Here is a 19,542-nt window from a genome sequence, read left to right as displayed (position 1 = left end):
TACCATAAAGATAAAACAAAGTCTAGAAGTGTGGCTTGGTGTTATAACACTTGCTTATTAGCAAGTAAAAGACCCTGAGCTCAAACCCACTATGGCCAAAATCCTTTTTGCATTGTATCTTGAACCAATGCCTTAGATATCTTAGGAGACTTGAGCCTCCCTTCTCCCCCCCACCAGTCCTGGAGCTTGAACTCAGAGCATTGACACTGTCCCTGAGCTGCTTTTGCTCAAGGCTAGCACTCTACCACTTGAGCTACAGTGCTACTTTTTCTGTTTATGTCATACAGAGGAATTGAACCCAGGGTTTCATACATACTAGGCAAGTACTCTACTTCTGAGCTCTGAGTCACATTCCCAGCCCAAGACTTGAGCACTTTAACATACTCCATATTCTGAATCCATCTTGTGAAAGAATATCCATTCTACAGGCCCAGCGTCTTATGAATATATCCAGAGTTTTATGTAATTATGTGTGTTCTTATATAATTATATGTGTTCTGGAAATAAGAATTTTGTGGCTGAAGATTTCCTTTTTGGTTTAAAAAAAAGACAAATCCATATGTCCATCATACAAAACTCAAATGGTAACCAAAGGCGTATAATGAGCTTTTTTTTTCTGCCTGCCCAGCAGAGTATACATCCCTCCTCTTCCAATGCCAAACCAACCAGCTGACTCCATGCTCTCTGTATTGGGGGGAGGATTGTTGTACAACTGAATTTCCCTGGCTAAAGTGAGAGGTTTTTTTCTGTGTTCATTTGTTATGCCACTGCAGTTTGGTCTCTGTTTGAATCCTAGGACAGCTGTGGGAAGAGGCAGAGCTTGGCTTTATCTTGCCCTCATGCAAAAGAAACTGGCAGATTATCTGAAAGTGCTGATAGACAATAAACATCTCCTAAGGTATTTCATCACCCGTCTTTGCCTGTTTTCTGCTTTGTAAATAACTGAAGCATACTTCTGTAGCCCATTTTGAATTAAAATAAGAATCTAGAATGTTGGACTGCTTTTTATTGAAATTGTTACTAATCCTAAATGTTTGTTGTCTTTGTTTTATTTTTTTATTTTTTCATTTTTTTGGGGGGTTGGTCATGGGGCGTGAACTCTGGGCTTGGGTACTGTCCTCTCCCACTTCAGCTCAAGGAGAGTGCTCTACCGCTTGAGCCAAAATACCACTTCTGGTTTTCTAGTGGTTTATTGGAGATCAGAGTCTCCCGACTTTCCTGTCTGGGCTGCCTTTGAACAGTGATCCTCAGATCTCAGCCTCCTGAGTAGCTAGGATTACAGGCGAGAGCCACCGGCGCCCGGCTTTGTTGTCTTTGTTTTATTTGTTTAGGTTTTTTTGGTCAGTCGTAGGGCTTGAACTCAGTCCCTTGAGCTTTTCTGCTCAAGGCTAGCACTCTACCACTTGAGCCACAGCGCCACTTCTGGCTTTTTAGGGCCTCATGCATGCAAGGCAAGCACTCTACCACTGAGCCACCTTCCCAGCACATGTTGTCTTTGTTTTAAAAGAGCAGCACCACAAATCATTAGAAAAGTAGGTTTATATGACTTTTGTTTGGAAAAAACTTGAAGATAATTCTTCAAAAATCTATCAGGCTAGCCGGGCGCCAGTGGCTCATGCCTTTAATCCTAGCTACTCGGGAGGCTGAGATCTGAGGATCACGGTTCAAAGCCAGCTTGGACAGGAAAGTCCATAAGACTCTTATTTCCAATAAACCACTAGAAAACTGCAAGTGGCCCTGTGGCTCAAGCGGTAGAGCGCTTGCCTTGAGCTGAAGAGCACAGGGACAGCGCCCAAGCCCAGAGGTCAAGCCCCACGACCGACCCCCCAAAAAAAATTGTACCAGGCTTCAGTGGCTCATGCCTATAATCCTAGCTACTCAGGAGGTAGGATCATGGTTCCATGACAGGAAGCAGGATTGGGGAGGAAAAGATGGAGAACATGTTATCAGTTTTCTGTTACTATTGTAAATATCAACTTATCAACTTGTAAGGATGAAAGGTTTATTTTTATTTTGTTTTACTTTATGTTTATTTCTTGCCAGTCCTGAGGTTTGAACTCAGAGCTGAGATCTGACCCTGAGCTTTTTTGATCAGGGCTGGCATTCTACCACTTGAGCCACAGCTCCATTCCAGGTTTCTTGGTGGTTAATTGAAGATAAGAGTGTCATGGACTTTCCTGCTTGGGCTGGCTTTGAACCATGTTCCCCAGTTCTCAGCCTCCTGAGTAGCTAGTATTACAGGCGTGAGCCTCCAGCACCTGGCTGAAGGGCTGGCTTCTGCTTAGAAGTTTCAGTCCATAGCTGGTAGCCCTATTGCTCTATGTCTGTGGCCCTCACATAATGCTGGGAGCACATGATGGAATAAAACTGCTAACCTCTAAGTCAGAATGCAAAAGGGAAAGGGACCAGCAAAAGTGCCTCTGTCTTTGTAAAGGCACTCCCCCAATGACCTACAGACCTCTCACTAGGCCCTACCCTGAAACATTCTCTACCTCCCAGTAGCATGGTGTTAGGGAACCTTTGAGATCACTTAATATCCAAACTGTAGTAGAGAAGACATAGCAGCACCTGACACAGTAGAAAGCAGAGAGGAAGTTCACAGCAGATAGCTTGCTGCAGTGTGAGCTTTATCTCCAGATGGACAGCTGAGGTGGAAAAGCAGATTGGAGTGAAAGGGTGAGTAGTAAAGGCATTTGTGAACAGCTGCCCTGTCTGTCCATCTCTTCCAGTGAATTCTATGAGCCTGAGGCACTAATGATGGAGGAAGAAGGGATGGTGATTGTTGGTCTGCTGGTAGGACTCAATGTTCTCGATGCCAATCTCTGCTTAAAAGGAGAAGACTTGGATTCTCAGGTGAAGTGGGATTTAGGCTCTAGGTGGAATGAATTAGTACTGGAATTTATATTTGAATTTATATATATATATATTCATGTGTTTTTGCAATGCTGGCCTTTGAACTTAGGTTTTTCACTTGCTAAATAAATAGGGTCTCCTTTTTATTCTCAGGTCAGACTGGACCATGATCCTCCTACTTACCCCTCCTCTAGCCCTGAAGGCTTGGCTCAGAGGTAGAGCAAGAGGCTCAGGGGGTGGGAATGTGGCCTAGTGGTAGAGTGCTTGCCTAGCATGCATGAAGCCCTGGGCTCAATTCCTCAGTCAGTACCCCATAAACAGAAAAGGCTGGAAGTGGCGCTGTGGCTCAAGTGGTAGAATGCTAGACTTGAGCAAAAGAAGCTCAGGGACAGTGCCCAGGCCCTGAGTTCAGGCCCCAGGACTGGCAAAAAGTAAATAAATAAAAAGCTGGGCACCTGTGGCTCACACCTGTAATCCTAGCTACTCAGGAGGCTGAGGTCTGAGGATCGAGGTTCAAAGCCAGCCTGGGCAGGAAGAGCCATGAGACTCTTATCTCTAATTAACGACCAGAAAACCGGAATTGGCACTGTAGTAGAAGTGGCTCAGTGAATTGGCACTGTAGTAGAAGTGGCTCAGTGGTAGAGTGCTAACCTTGAGCTAAAGAGCTGAGGGACAGCGCCCAGGCCCAGAGTTCAAGCCCCACAACCAACAAAAAACAAAAAGAAAAAAAAAAAAAGAAAAAGAAATGAATGCTCATTGAAAAACAGCTGGACAGTACAGAAGTGCAAACACTGAAGTGAAATTCAGACTCCTTTCTTCCCTTCTCCCTCAGGACTGCTTTCCTCCCCCAAAGGGAAGTAATGGTGAAAAGTCAGGAACCTTCCACAGCCTTTTCTACTTCTTTTCTGCATTTGGGCCACTGTAGGTTTGGTTTGAAATGAAATCCTCTGGTCCCTGTAACATCCTCTGACCATGTAACAAATCAAAATTACTATGTCCCAGCTTGGAGTTGACCATGCTCAGGTAGGGGGTCTTGTTTCAGAGCCGGTGATTATAGCCAGGGCATGGCTGGGTCAGATGAGTTGAAGATTTGTTCTCAGCCTTCTTGTGCTCCAGGCTGACAAGACCCCAGAGAGCTGGCAATGGAGCAGCCAGGGCCTCTTGGGGGCCCTGCTCTCTGCCCTGTGTTCTCTTCACATGGACTTCACTGTTTTGACATCTTACCCAAAGTTTAGAACTTCAAATCTGTATGCCCTCCAGGTGAAAAAGGTAATGCCTCCTTCAGCTCCCAGGGTGTCATTTCTACTGCATCTTACTCATCAAGACAGGTACTAACGCTGGCCTGGCTCAGAAGCTAGGAATATGGATTTCTCTTGGTAGGAAGTAAAGGCAGAGAAGTTGAAATTGTATCTTACAGACATCATACATGGCTTTGGTTTAACCCAGGGGATTACTATCATGGGGTGAGTGCTTGGTCTTAAAGCTGTACCTGGATCCCAAGTTGATCCATGAATCCACTGCATTCATTGTTGTGGTAGTCTAGTGTAGTGATTGACTTCTGCATTGCTCCATAGAGGGGCACTTGGATTATACTCACTTTCCCTGTATTTCAAATAACAATGATACTCTCCAATGCCATATTTTTTTTTAACAAAGCTCCTTTTTTTGTGGGGTGAGGGAGACAAGATCTTCCCTGGTTCCCAGCAGAGGCAGAGAATTTTCCCTAAGGTACAAACTAGACCATTTTACTCACAGTTCAGTAAGAGAGAAAGGTTCAGCCAAATGAGTTAAGGTCACCATTTTAGAGATCTAGTGTTCACTTATTCCGCCCCCCCCCCATACACACACACCTCATCTTTCTCTCTCTCCCTCCCCCCCCCTTTACTTTGTACCCAAAAAGCTTTTTGTTAATCTTCATAAAGAGCATACCCAGTAGTGAGATGAACTGCCCTGAATCTGCAGGACTGTTACGGTTTGAAGAAAATGAGAAATGTCATCTTGTGGTTTATTTTTCCAGGTTGGTGTGATTGACTTTTCCCTCTACCTTAAAAATGGGCAGGACCTTGATGGCGGCAAAGAGTAAGTCCCATGGCGGGGGTAAATGAAGTTCTGGCATAGAATGCTGCTCTTGCTTTGGCCTGCAGAGTTTAGCTTTTATCAGTTCTTTCTAGTTGCAGAGCAAATGCATTCTCATCCTTATCATCTAGGGAATTACATTCCCTAACCCAAACTATTCCTTATTATGTATATTGTGCAGACATACAGAAGAATCAATTTGAGCTACTAGTGTAGTAGAGAAATTTCCCCAAGGTATTACTGAATGAGGAAAATATGGTGCCAAGTAGTTTATATACCAAAAAAAAATTCCCTAGCATATACTTAATAGTTTAAGTGTATATCCTATGTGTCTATTAGCTAGATGTTAGGATTATACACACAGAGATGAATACTCAACACTTTTAATGTGCATTACCAGGAAAGCTATGTCAGGGACAGAAGCGAAGAGGTATCATAGGGCACTTCTGTAATCTCAGCATGTAAGGCTGAGGTAGACAGATTGTGGATTGACGGACAGCCTGGGCAATATGAGTTATAGGATAGCCTGTGCTACTTAGGAAGACTCTTCTCTCAGTACAACGATGAAAATGAACCAAGTATGGTGATGATAGCCTGTGCTGTCAGCTGCACAGGAGGCATAGGTAGGAGGATTGTGGCACAAGGCCAGGTGTGACAAAAATTAGAAACCCTAACTGAAAAACAAACTAAAGAAAAAAGGACCAGAGATATAGGTCAAGTGATAAATCATTTCCCTAGCAAGTATAAAACCAAGAGTTCAAACCCCAGTACCTGAAGAAAAAAAATAAAGGACGTTGAAGGCATGGTTTAGGTGGTAGAGCACCAGCCAGTGAGCAAAAGTGTCAAAGACTGAGTTTGAGTCCCAAACTAAAAGGATGGATGGATGGATGGATGGATGGATGGATGGATGGATGGATGGATAAAAGGAAAGGGAGAAGAGGGGAGAAGAGAGGCAAAGCAGAATAGGTAAAAGAAAATCAATAACTGAAAAACAATCCTAGCATCTACAATACCAACCTCTATAGGATGATTTCATTTACTTAATTTACAATTGTCTGTACATTTGTAAAGAAATTACAGGGTGAGCCAGGTGCTGGTAGCTCATGCTTGTAATCCTAGCTCCTCAAGAGGCTGAGATCTGAAGGCCAGCGAGAACAGAAAAGTCCATGAGACTAACTCTAATTTAACCATCTGAAAATAGGAAGTGGCGTTGTAGCTCAAACTGGTAGAGCCTTAAGCAGAAGTTCTCAGGGATAGTAGCCAGGCCCTGAATTCAAGCCCCATGACCAAACAAAAAACAAACAAAAAAAAAACCAGGGTGAGCCTTTCAGATGTTGTGGGATTTTTGTGGTATGTTTTTAATGTTTTATCTTAACCCAAACATCCCTGGCTTTTACACTGCTCAATTCTGTGTTTTGGAAAGTCTTAGTTTCCTTTCCCAAGTGAACTTCAGTGTAATAGGATTGTGTCACATGCCACTTCCAGAGTCATGTGCAGGGGAAGGCTGGTGCTTTCACTGCATGACTGTGTGTGTGTGTGTGTGTGTGTGTGTGTGTGTGTGTGTGTGTGTGTGTACATCTGTACATGGGTAGGCTGGTGCTTTCACTGCATGACTGTGTGTGTGTGTGTGTGTGTGTGTGTGTGTGTGTACATCTGTACATGGGTAGGTGTGCATTTGTGCCTTTCCCCATGCCAGAGGCACAGCCAGTCTGCAGAATCTAGAGTGCATCAGAGGGCACCTGTTTCCAGAGCCCTGGCTGCTCCAGCCATCCGTGTTATGTTTATACTCCTGGGACACATGGGTATTATTTCTTAGCTCTGACTCTTTAGATTTCCTGATACATTTGTATAGCTGATTAAAAGGTAAGAGCCAGTGCCAGAGTATTAACCATAGGTAAAATAAATTTCTCTTTTTATGCTCTTTTTATAAGGCATGAAAGAATTACTGATGTCCTTGATCAAAAAAATTACGTGGAAGAACTGAACCGGCACCTAAGGTAGGAGCCCCTCCTCTTCTCCAGTGCCGCACTTACACACAGGTCACTCTTTGAGTTTGCATGTGTTTATAAGTGACTTTTCTCTGCACTAGGTAAAAAGGGTGTAATCAGTCCAGCAGTGTTCATGCATACAGACAAGAAAGAAGGGTTTCTTTTTTTTTTTTTTGTCAGTCGTGTAGCTTGAGCTCTGGGTCTGGGTGCTGTCCCTCAGCTCTTCAGCTCAAGGCCAGTGCTCTCCCAGTTGAGCCACAGCGCCACTTCCAGTTTTCTGGTGGTTAATTGGAGATAAGAGTCTCACAGACTTTCCTGCCTGAGCTAGCTTTGAACCACAATCCTCAGATCCCAGCCTCCTGAGTAGCTAGGATTACAGGCGTGAGCCACTGGCACCTGGCTTTTCTTCTTGATAGATAACATCTATAGGGAATTCTGGTTCTTTGTTTGGAGCAGTTTCATAGTATAGAGAGTAAAGGCCTTAAATCTTGGGCTTCCTTTCCTCTCCCAAGCCAAATGGTTGGCAGGACTGCCATGCCACGTATTCTCATTGGTGTGAATGGGCACAGAGCGCCCTGATGCATCAGGGCAGGAAAAGAGGGTAAAACAGCTGAGCTACAAGCCTGTGATCCAAGCCATTCATGGGAGGCCATCCTGTGTCATGTCAGAGGCCTTTTCTTGATTTTTTTACAATTGTAGCTGGGGGTCTGGAGGTGTGGCTCAAGCAATAGAGCGCCAACCAGCCTATGAGCAAAAGTTGAGGCCCTGAGTTCAACTCTCGTCCCAGCAACAACAACAAAAAAAAAAGGAAGGAATTTAAATCATAGCTGGAAAACTGATGTGTTTCATGAAACAGAAGCCTTAGAGGTATTGGTAGGGAGTGGGAGAATTCTTGGCCTGTTTTGGGAAGTCATGTTTCTCTAAGCCTTCTAGAGAGTAGACTGCACATTAGCAGTGCTGCCCGGGACAGGCCTGGTGCCCCAGTGCCAATGAAGCAAGCCAGAGGGTGATGCCTTCTTCCACTAGAAAAGGCTGTTCAGAGGCTCTGCTCAACCTCCCTGCTGGTTGGATTTTAAGAAATCCTTTGATTTCTAATTTGAAAGTTTTCTTAAGGTATAGATATGGATTTTTTTTTGTTGCTGTTGTTGGTCGTGGGGCTTGAACTCTGGGGCTGGGCACTGTCTTCAGCAATTCAGCTCAAAGCTAGCACTCTACCACTTGAGCCACAGCTCCACTTCAGTGTTCTGGTGGTTAATTGGAGATGAGAATTTCACCGACCTTCTTCACTAGGTTGGCTTTGAACCCAGATCCTCAGATCTTAGCCTCCTGAGTAGCTAGGATTACAGGCCATGAGCCACTAACGCCCAGCCTAAATGTGGATTTTTATCAAGTGCATTAGCATCCATTAAGGCAGTCTTGACTTTATTTACCCCTTAATATATTGGTGATCCATTTTATTAAATGGTGTCTTTCTACTGACCCATTCCTGATGAACTCCATCACAGATGTAATCAATTAATTATGTGCTTTTTTCCCAATGGTCCAGTTTTCTTTTTTTCTTTTTTCTTTTTTTTTGTCGGTAGTGGGGCTTGAACTCTGGACCTGGGCGCTGTCCCTCAGCTCTTCAGCTCAAAGCAAGCACTCTACTGCTTGAGCTACAGCACCACTTCCAGTTTTCTAGTGGTTTATTGGAGATAAGAGTCTCACGGACTTTCCTGCCCAGGCTGGCCTTGAACCTTGATCCTAAGATCTCAGCCTCCTGAGTAGCTAGGATTATAGGCATGAGCCACCAGCGCCCGGCCCAGTTTTCTTTCCCTATATTTTTATATAGTTTTACTGCTCAGCTTGGATTATCTCAGGTCATACATTGGTACAAGCTGATCAGAAGGTTGGGAGACAGCTATAAAGTATTAGCCATGAGTATTTTTTTTCCTCTCTATATGCTTTATTTTTAAGGTACGAATCACCAGTGTCCTCAACATTGCTATTTTATGTTATATAGTTGGTATAGAATCAAAAACAATACTCTTAAGACCTTTTATTCACTCCATAACTATTCTTTTTCATTTTGTGTCTTTGTATCTCTATTTTTCTGCCACCAACTCCTGAACCTCCATTCAATAGCCGCTTGCAGGTTTGTTTCTCTGTCCCCATCACTGGCAAGATCTGTGGGATATGATCTATTGTCTAAGTTACAGGCTCTGCAACGAGATGCCCTGGATCTATAATGTATGAACTTCAAAAGAGTCCAACAGAAAGGAATAAAATAAAAAGAAAAGGAAAAAATAGCTTCCAGACAAGGGAAGGGAGAGGGTTTAGTCAGCAGTGGAGCGCATGAGCAAGCCTGTGCCTGGGCTTCTGGCTCCTGCACTTATTATGAATAATATCTTCAAATACATGACTGAAGACACACCTTAATTCCCATCATTTATTATATTTAAGGAAAAAATATTTTTTCCTAGCTGGCTATAAAAGAATGAATAACATATTTTGGGATAAAACAGTGTAAAGAGCCAGGTACTGTTGGCTCATGCCTGTAATCCTAGCTACTCAGGAGGTTGACATCTGAGGATCATAGTTAAAAGCCAGTCAGAGCAGGAAAGTCCATGAGAATCTTTAGCTCCACTTAAAAAAGTGGAGAAAAAAAAAAAAGCCAGAAGTGGAGCTATGACTCAAATGGTAGAGTGCTAACCTTGAGCAATAAATCTCAGAGATAGCACCAAGCCCCTGAGTTTAAGCCCCAGGACTGCCCCACCTCCCCCCCACCCACCCCCCAAAAAAAACTAGTGAGTAGTCTATCTAAATACAAATACAGGGCTGGAATGTGGCTTAGTGGTAGATTGCTTGCTTAGCATGCATGAAGCCCTGGGTTCGATTATACAGTACCACATAAACAGAAAAAGCTGGAAGTGGTGCTGTGGCTCAAAGTGGTAGAGTGCTAGACTTGAGCAAAAGAAGCTCAGGGACTTGAATTCAAGCCCCAAGACTGGCATATAAATAAATACACATACACACATGTATTTATATTTCATATCTCTGGGTTAATGAATGACTCTTGATTCAGAAAATCTAGGCATCTCCCTTCTCATTGTTCAATGGTTAAGGAAACAGTCATCTTTTATAAGTTTGCACTTACTTGATACTGTGATTTTTCTATAGCTGCACAGTTGGAGATCTTCAGTCCAAGATAGATGGCTTAGAAAAGACTAATTCAAAGCTCCAAGAAGAGGTTTGTAACTTCATTGAAGTCCTTACATATAATGATGGCCCGAGGATTAGAGAAACAATGGAGTTGGTACACTTGCGCAGAGCTGCTCTCTGGAAGGAAGGAACTGGCCAGCCTCGCATTGAGCTGGCTGCAAACAGGACATCTGTGTTCTGCCCTGTGCAGCTTCCAGCGAGACACTGCAGCCCATCTCCAGCCAGTTCTCAGAGACAGGTTTTATCACCTAGAGCTGGGACCTGTCTAGCAGTTTCTTCCTCTTTTTCTGCCTTTCCTGTGATGTCACGTGCCTCCCTATGGCCCCAGAAAGCACAGACTGTATTGTAAGAGGCTGTCACTCAGCCTACCCCTCTGTTTCAGCCTCTCAGGCACATGGAACTCGTCTCCCCACAGCGTGGTCTTTCTCTGCTTTCTCACTAGGTAGAGAGAGAATGAAAGGACAGGACGAAGGAGGGCTGAGGCCGAGGAAGAAAGCTTGCTGCCAGCTGCCCGGCAGGCTCCTTGGTGGACACATCTTGTCTCCTGTTAGCAGGAGGGGGGTTGCACAGCCTCTCTGAGGCTCCCACAGGTAGCGGTCCCTGGCTGCTCCGGCCTCCCACCTAGTCTCATCGAAAAGGAGGAGAGCTTTGAGAGGGGGCTCAAGAGGAAACACCCCACGGCGTGGAGACAGGGCATAGTGGAAGGAGAGAGGCTGCAAGCATGCCTCCATCAACCCCTGATTAAGGCTTTCCTTATATTGATGCTCTCCTGGGAGGAGCTCAAAGGAGTGTAAGCAAGAGGTTGAGACAGTACTCAAGGGCATCCAAGAGAAAGCACTGGACTTAGCGTTGGGAGGCCTCCACTCTCCTGGGTGGACATCGGCCTTTGAGTCCCCTTTAGGTAGGTCGGTCTTGGAACCTTACTTCTCTGTCTCCAAGTTGGGCAATGATTCATACTTTATGAATTTCATAAAGACTAAATCAGACTGATAATCCTATGAATATAGTTAATGCAACACTTGGGGGAGGTGCTGGGGAACGGACTGATTTATGAACAAGCAAACCACTCTGTTCTCAGACCTGGTATCCTGCTTTCAAAGTCTTACTTGGCTTTGAAACTAAACCCCTGTGTTTCCTTTCAAGGCAGACGATTGTAAGAGAAGCCAGGCTTTAGAGAGTAGTCATTCCTCTCTCTCCGGGGCAAGTTTTCTGTATCTTCAGAGAGGATAGGGAAGCAGTTTATGGCTTCTGCCTGCTTGTGATAACTAACAACTGCTCTAAAGCATGCAGTGTCTCATTCAGGCACAATAGTTGCTTGGGAACATTCCAGTGGAGAGTAATTCTTAGAGACTTTAGATGCTAGAGAGGAGTTCAGTGCTTTAAGGGCCCTCCATTGGGAATTAATACTGAAATTAGAGCCAAATGCCAAGGACAATGAATGCCAGAGGCTCACATCTGTTATCTTAGCTACTTGGCAGGCTGAGATTGGGAAGATCATAGTTTAAGGCCAACATGGGCAGAAAAGTTCATATGACCCCTTCTCAACTGCAGGCTGTACACAAAGGCTCACACCTGTAATTCTACCTGCAATGGAAAGTCTAAAATAGATCTCAGTCCAGGCGCACACCCAGGCAGGAGATGAGCCCTAGCTCAAAAATGACCAGCACAATAAAAGACTGGAAGTGTGGTTCATGACAGAATACCTGCCTAGCCAGTGCAAGACCCTGAGTTCAAACTCTAGTAACCGCCCCCCCCCAAAAAAAGTACCAAGGACAATGTCTTGCTTCTTGCTCCTTCTCCAGCCTCCCTTTCTCCCTGAAAGCAGTGTTTCCCCATTGCTCTCACCTCCTCCTGAGGCAGAGCCAAGAAAATATCAGATTCCACATGCTTTACCCCAAGCTATGTGCACCCCCTTCAAGGAGAGGACTTCCTCCAGGGCACAACTCTGTGGCTTGATGTTTTGTCCCCACTTCCATTTTTTAATTCTCCCTCTAATGATAAAATAGACATGTTCCTCAAAAAGCTGAAAAAAATACATACAGAACAGCCCCTAATAGGTGACAGCTTTCTCTATCTTCTGGTATGGAATTCTCTTATCATTTGATGTAAGCATTTTTATCCTAGTTGATTTTCTTACTACAGACAAGAGCATACCATATAATCTGCTTCTTTCCTTATTAGTATTGCAAGTGAGTTCTCAAGTCATTAATAGCTATTGTGAACATTGGAATAGCTAATGCTTCTGTTTGTGCCTCCACTGTAATATATTTACCCTTTGCTCTAACAGTGGACACTCAGGTTGTTTACTAATTGCTTGTGAACCTACATGATTTTCCACATAAAGTAACAGAGATGGCTAAGGACAGGGATGGATGGGAGACTTTACTATACAAACTCTCATTTCTTTACAATTCTAAGCCACGCATTCCCTATTCAAAATGAGATGCCAAATGTAAAGGTACCAAGTAAATGTTAGTGTTTTAAAATTTGAACAGCAAGATTGATTTTGATGTTAAGAAATGTAATTTTTTTTTAATTTAAATCTTTCTTAATCAGCTTTCTGCCGCGACAGACCGCATTTGCTCACTGCAAGAAGAACAGCAGCAATTAAGAGAACAGAATGAATTAATCCGTGAGAGAAGTGAAAAGAGCGTGGAGGTAAGTAATGGACCTCACTATTGGGCATCAGTGAGCAGCTCACCCAGCACCAGCCTCGAGCTCATGACGTCATCCCCTGCGTATCTGTGGGGGATCTCCAGGATCCTGCCCCACCCCTTGGATACCTAAACCCATGATGCTCGAGTCTCTTGAATAAAGGGCATTGCCTTGGTTCTCTGAATATATCCTCCCAGATACTTAAATCATCTCTGGATTGCTTATAATACCTCATCCAATATGAACACTCTGTGAGTAGCTGCTACTGTGTTGTTTAGGGACCAATGACAAGAAAATTAAGGTCCATGCATGTTCAGAACAGTGAGGTATTTTCCCTCAAATATTTCTAATCCTGCTTGGTTGATTCCCCTGATACAGAGCCTGCAAGTACTAGGGCTAAGTGTAGTTTTGTTTTGTTTTGTTTTTGTTTTTTCCAGTCCTGGGGCTTGAACTCAGGGCCTGGACACTGTCCCTGAGCTTCTTTTTGATCAAGGCTAGCACTCTTACCACTTGAGCCACAGAACCACTTCTGGCTTTTTCTGTGTATATGGTACTGAGGAATCGAACCCAGGGCTTCTTGCATGGTAGGCAAGCACTCTGCCATTAAGCCACATTTCTAGTCCTGAGTGTAGTTTTAACAGTTACCCAGTCTACAGAATATACAAAAAGGTTCTTCTTGCTTCTGTCCCAACACATGCCATTCACAGGCAACCTAGACCTCAATACTCCTTTGTACTTCAGAGTTCCTATTGGTTATTTTTTTTTTATTGTGAACATACTGTACAGAGGGGTTACAATTACATGGGCAAGATAATGAGTACATTTCTTATCAAGCATTGCAGCCTCCTCCTTTGTTTACCCTTCACATCCCTTCCCAGCCCCCGCCCGCCCCCCCACCCAATCCCCCCCCCACCACCACCACCACCAAAGTTGTAAAGTTCGTTTTCGACATGACAGCTTGTACTTCTCATTGTTGCAACGGGTCCACCTGTATCCTTAAACGACTTGTTTTTCCCCTTCTCCTCCACAAATTATACCGACATCAAATATAGTGAAAGCAGGGGTTATACTGTGGGGGAGGGACATACAAAGCAACAAGGAGATAATCTTATAAATGCGTTAGAAACATGAAAGAGAAAAAAACAATTAAATACATAGCTAAGGGTTCATTTTCCTAACATCATATTATCTGACCTTTTCTGCTTGACTCATACATATACTAGATATTGCAAATAAGGGAAACCATGGGACCTATGTTTCTTTGGGCTTGGCTTACTTTACTTAATATAATTTTTTCCAAGCCTTTCCATTTCCTAACAAATGGGGCAATGCCATTCTTTCTGATGGAGGCATAGAATTCCATTGTGTATATATACCACATTTTCTTGATCCATTCATCTACTGAGGGGCATCTGGGTTGGTTCCATATCTTAGCTATAGTAAATAGTGCTGCAATAAACATAGTTGTGCTGGTAGATTTAGTGTGGTCTTGTTTGTAAACATTTGGATAAATGCCCAAAAGTGGGATTGCTGGGTCATTCCTATTGGTTATTAATGCCTGTTCATATTCTGCATCCTATTACACCATCACTGGTGTCCAAGGATGGCTCAGCCCCTCCCTCCCTCTTCCTGTAGAGCTTTGTGTATCACAGTATGTGTTCAGTGGTTTGTAATATTGCCAACTTGCAGCTTTGTCTTATCTGATGGCTTAAAAGTAGAAACCTATCCAATTCACCATTAAATCCACCCAGTACTAAGTGGAAAACTTAGTCAGTAAATAGAAATGGATTGAGTGAGGTTTCCTACTAGAGACTAGTATTCTATTTTAAGGAGAAATGACTCAAAATTACTATAAAAATGTAACTTGTTAGGGGCTGGGAAGGTAGCTCAGTGGTAGAGTGCTTGCCTTGCATGCATGAGGCCCTGGGTTTGATTCCTCAGCACCACATAAAAACAGAAAGCTGGAAGTGGCGCTGTGGCTCAAGTGGTAGAGTGGTAGCCTTGAGCTGAAGAGCTGAGGGACAGCACCCAGGCCCAGAGTTCAGGCCCCAGGACCGACAAAAAAAAAAAGAATGTAACTTTTCAAACTTTCATTGGCACTAGGCAATAGTGGCTCACTCCTGTAATTCTAGCTACTCAAAAGGCTGAGATCTGAGGATCACAGTTCAAAGCCAACCTGGGCAAGAACATCCATGAGACTCTTACCTCCAATTAACAACCAGAAAATTGGAAGTGGTGCTGTGGCTCAAGTGGTAGAGCTCTAGCCTTGAACTGAAGAGTGCAGAGACAGTGCCCAGGCCCAGAGTTCAAGCCCCGCAACCAACAAAAACAAAAGAGGCTGAAATCTGAGGATTGGGATTCAAAGCCAGCTTGGCAGAAAAGTCTGTGAGACTCATCTCCAATTAACCACCAGACAACCAGAAGTGGCACTGTGACTCAGAGTGGTAGAATGCTAGCCTTCAGCAAAAAATGCTCAGGGATAGTGCCAAGGCCCTGATTTCAAGCCCCACAATAACAACAAAAAAATTATATTGGTTTATCCAGACATAACATACACCTGTAATCCCAGCACTTGGAAAGCTGAGGATTGGGAGTTTAAGGCCAGCCATAAGGGAGGCTTTGTCTAATAAAAAAAAAAGTGTACTGTCCTGCTCCCGTCCTTCATCTTTCAAATTCTAACACCTTTATGAACGTAAACTTTCCCCATCATGTCTAAAAGGTAGAAAATGATCCTTTATATTTAGAATTATGGTATGTTTTAATATATTACTAGTGTGCTTTTCACCAGCAACCCATTCTTCTGGGTGTTTTTGCTTGATTCAGATAACAAAACAGGACACAAAAGTTGAGCTGGAGACTTATAAGCAGACCCGGCAAGGCCTGGATGAAATGTACAGTGATGTGTGGAAGCAGCTGAAGGAGGAGAAGAAAGTGAGGCAGGTGAGTGTGAGCCCTGTATACTCAGGGAGAAGCCCTCTGTAGCCCAAGGATATGCTTAAACCTGCTGAGGTGGCGTACACAGAAGTTCATGAGTTTACAGTGCCTATGAGTTGCAGTGTTCACATTATTCCACATGATCGCTTCTGTTTTGTTCCCATTTTTATTATCAACCTCTTTTAGAGGTTGCTAGGAGACCAGAGTCATGGTTCCTTTGATAATATCCCACTTTCCATCAGAGCCTCTGACCTATTTATTTCCACTCAGTGTGTGTGAGTGACCAGAGTTCTTCATGGGGGCTGGGAAGGTAGGCTGCTTGCCTTGCATGCATGAGGCCCTGGGTTCGATTCCTCAGCACCACGTAAGCAGAAAAAAAAAAAAAGGCAGGAAGTAGTGCTGTGGCTCAAGTCGTAGAGCGCTAGCCTTGAGCTTGAGAGTTGAGGGGCAGCGCCCAGGCCCAGAGTTCAGGCCCCATGACCAACAAAAAAAAACAAAAACCAGAGTTCTTCATGGAACTATGTTCTGTGCCTGCGTTTACTTCCTCCCTCCCTTGAATGACTGTGGGGATCACATGTTCTGAGTCCCTCAAGACAGAATTGTTACCCTCAACCAGCAGCCCACTCCAGCAAGTGCAACACCTCATCGTCAGGTCCTCCCGGAACCAGGCACCAGCCCAGCATCCTTCCAGGGTCTGGTCACTGGGTTACAACATGGCTGCTAAAACACGAGGCTCACTCTGCAAGTCAGCTTTCTATTGACTTGACATACAGAACAAACCTTAATTGTACAGTAATGAAAGGGTGAAGCTTCAGGCAGACTATCCTTAGCCTCCAAATTTGTCCTCAAACCTCCAGGTTTGTCCTTAACCACTCCAATCCATTGTCAATCCTCCAAGCTCATCCCATCGTCCATTGTCAACACCCCAATCCTGTCCTCACCTGCCATTGTCTGAATCATTACCCAGAACAAGCTCAATGCCCTGCTTATACACACGTTTCCTTGTAAATATCTTCCAAAGGAGCTAGAAAAAGAACTGGAGTTACAAGTTGGGATGAAAACAGAAATGGAGATCGCCATGAAGTTACTGGAAAAAGACACCCACGAGAAGCAGGACACACTCGTTGCTCTGCGCCAGCAACTAGAAGAAGTCAAAGCCATTAATTTACAGATGTTCCACAAGGTTCAGGTGGGGGAGTGGCTTCAAGTCTGTGTGGCAGTGGTCTTCCCTGCTGCTGCTTTCCATGTATTGTTGTTGTCTTAAGTCACTTGCCCAGTGAGCCAGGAGACAGATCTGTGAGCGTCGCAGACCTGTGTGTCAGACCTGAACCTCAGCCCTTTTGAATTTGACCACTTAATGATCGATTTATGTATTTACTTATTTATTTGTGAATGAAAGGATGGATGGATAGAGGGATGGATGAGGGAGACAAGATTTTGCTCTGTAGCTCAGACTAGCCTCTTCCTTTCTCAGCCTCCTGAGTATAGGATTATGGCATGTGCCATATTTATTGTATGTATCTTATTTGGTCCTTACAACAATATCTGAGAAATGGAGGAAAATGGGAGTAACAAGCCAGAACCAAGTGGCTAAATCCGGTGTCTCTGGGGATGCAGCTTAGTAGAGCTAGCAATGAGCCATTGCTATGTCTTTTGAACCCATGCCCAAATTGTGTCACACCTTCTTGGTTTCCCTGCTGTTTTCCTCTTATTTCAGTGACTAATTGTGTACATCAACAGTTGGGAGAAGGAAAGACAGCATTTAACACTGTCTTTTCAGACTTGTCCTCACAGTCCCTGTGCTGGGTCTTCTGCTTGACTCTCCTGTGTTGTCATTTCAGATGGCTCACAGAGCCGTCCTGTGCTGTCATTTCAGATGGCTCACAGAGCCAGTCTGAAAAACAGCACCTAAAACTTCTCATGCTTCCTTCCACAAGCCACCAGACTGCACAAAACATTCTTTAGTTTTTTGTTTTTTTGGGTCCGGTCATGGGACCTGAACTCTGGACCTGGGTGCTGTCCCTCAGCTATTCAGGTCAAAGCTAGCACTCTACCACTTGAGCCACAGCACCACTTCCGGCTTTTTTCTTTTTGCTTATGTGGTGCTGAGGAATCGAACCCAGGGCCTCTGGCATGCAAGGCATGCGCTCTACTACTGAGCCACCTTCCCAGCCCCTGCACAAAACATTCTTTTCCAGGTTCTGCTTCCTACTTATTGTCAAAACAGACATGGTTTGTTTTCCACAGACTGGTGTCACTCTCCTTTCAGTAATGTCTGTCCTTCCTGACAGACTGTAACTTCTGCATCCTATTCAGTGTTATAGTCAATATGACAACCATACTGTCAACGACTATTTCTGCCTTTTCCAAATCCTATGTGACTTTAATAGCAACAGTGAAAACTGAAGCAAGACAAAACGAATTACAATTTGAGTTTGCTCACTTTTTCTTCTTGTTTAGGTCTGTGTATAGAAGGCCAATTAGTGTGCTGTAACGATGTAGTAGTGTCTGAATATCGAGGCAGGGGCTGGGAATGTGGCTCAGTGGTAGAGTGCTTGCCTAGCATGCATGAAGCCCTGGGTTCAATTCATCAGCACCACATAAACAGAAAAAGCTGGAAGTGGTGCTATGGCTCAAGTGGTAGAGTGCTATACTTAAGCAAAGAAACTCAGGGACAGCGCCCAGGCCCTGAGTTCAAGCCCCAGCACTAGCCCAAAAAAAAAAAAAAAAAAATATATATATATATATATATATATATATAAAGAGAGAGAGTGAAAGAGGCATACACATAATTATATGTAGTTCAACTGGCCCATAGGGTCAGCTGCAGTGCATATGACCAGGAAGCCAGCAGGCAGCTGTTCTCACCATAGCCTGTCACATACTGGCAGCAGCACAGAGAATGATAGACACACAACACACAACTACCTTTGAGTGAAAGAGCTCAAGGACAGTGCCCAGGCTCTGAGTTCAGGCCCCATGACTGACCTAAAAAAAAAAAATGTTTTTTAGCCAGGCACCAGTGGCTCATACCTGTAATCCTAGCTACTCAGGAAGCTGAGATCCGAGAATCACAGTTGAAAGCCAGCCCAAGCAGGAAAGTCCATGAGACTCTTATAAACTACTCAGAGGAAGCTGGAAGTGGCACTGTAGCACAGAGAGGCTCAAGGACAGTGTCCAGGTCCTGAGTTCAAGCCCCTGGAGCAACACACACACACACACACACACACACACACACACACACACACACACACACACACACACACACACACACACACACACACACACACACACACACACACACACACACACACACACACACACACACACACACACACACACACACACACACACACACACACACACACACACGTCCTGGCACCTAATGGCACACTGTTTCTTTCACTCAGCCAGCTTCCCTGGCTCTGCCTTCTTCAGACACTTCCCTTCTGCCTTCTTCAGACACTTCCCTCACCTCAGCAGTCCTGTGCCCAGGCCTCAGAGAGTGTGTCCTTGAAGACTAAACCCCTGGGGTGGCCATTGTTCATTCACAGCCGGGGCATTGCTCAGGGCAAGTGTGTGGTTCTTTCAGGCACGGTTGGGTCCTGCTAGCCCTGTCTGTTTCCTCCTCCTTGTGTGCAAGTGACCCAGGTTCACTGACCACGGCTCTCCCGCCTGCCTCTTTACTTTGCTTTTTGTCCCATTAGTGTCTGTGTGTGGCTCTGTGTCCCTGTCTGGCAGTAATGGCAGATCATCCAAAACAGTAGATTTAGGTATGAGAGGCTTTTGTCTCAGGCCGGGTTTTTTTTTGTTTGTTTTTTTTTTGAGCCTAGGG

The 19,542-nt window shown here is 44.4% G+C and overlaps 1 protein-coding gene across 1 annotated transcript in view; it reads left to right on the top strand.

Moving 5' to 3' along the window:
* Window positions 1–19,542, top strand: part of Rufy1 (RUN and FYVE domain containing 1) — a 36,683-nt gene that overhangs the window by 5,686 nt on the left and 11,455 nt on the right. Inside the window, exons 4-11 of the mRNA XM_042688955.1 lie at window positions 797–898; window positions 2,730–2,853; window positions 4,871–4,932; window positions 6,861–6,926; window positions 10,077–10,146; window positions 12,675–12,776; window positions 15,597–15,713; window positions 16,729–16,896. Coding sequence (XP_042544889.1) covers window positions 797–898; window positions 2,730–2,853; window positions 4,871–4,932; window positions 6,861–6,926; window positions 10,077–10,146; window positions 12,675–12,776; window positions 15,597–15,713; window positions 16,729–16,896 — 811 coding nt within the window. The remainder of the gene's footprint in view (window positions 1–796; window positions 899–2,729; window positions 2,854–4,870; window positions 4,933–6,860; window positions 6,927–10,076; window positions 10,147–12,674; window positions 12,777–15,596; window positions 15,714–16,728; window positions 16,897–19,542) is intronic.

Source organism: Dipodomys spectabilis, unplaced genomic scaffold, assembly GCF_019054845.1.
Source record: "Dipodomys spectabilis isolate Male_0828 unplaced genomic scaffold, ASM1905484v1 ptg000119l, whole genome shotgun sequence".
Taxonomy (NCBI): Eukaryota; Metazoa; Chordata; class Mammalia; order Rodentia; family Heteromyidae; genus Dipodomys; species Dipodomys spectabilis.
The sequence above is the reverse complement of the archived record's forward strand: the minus strand, read 5'-3'. Positions and strand labels throughout refer to the sequence as shown.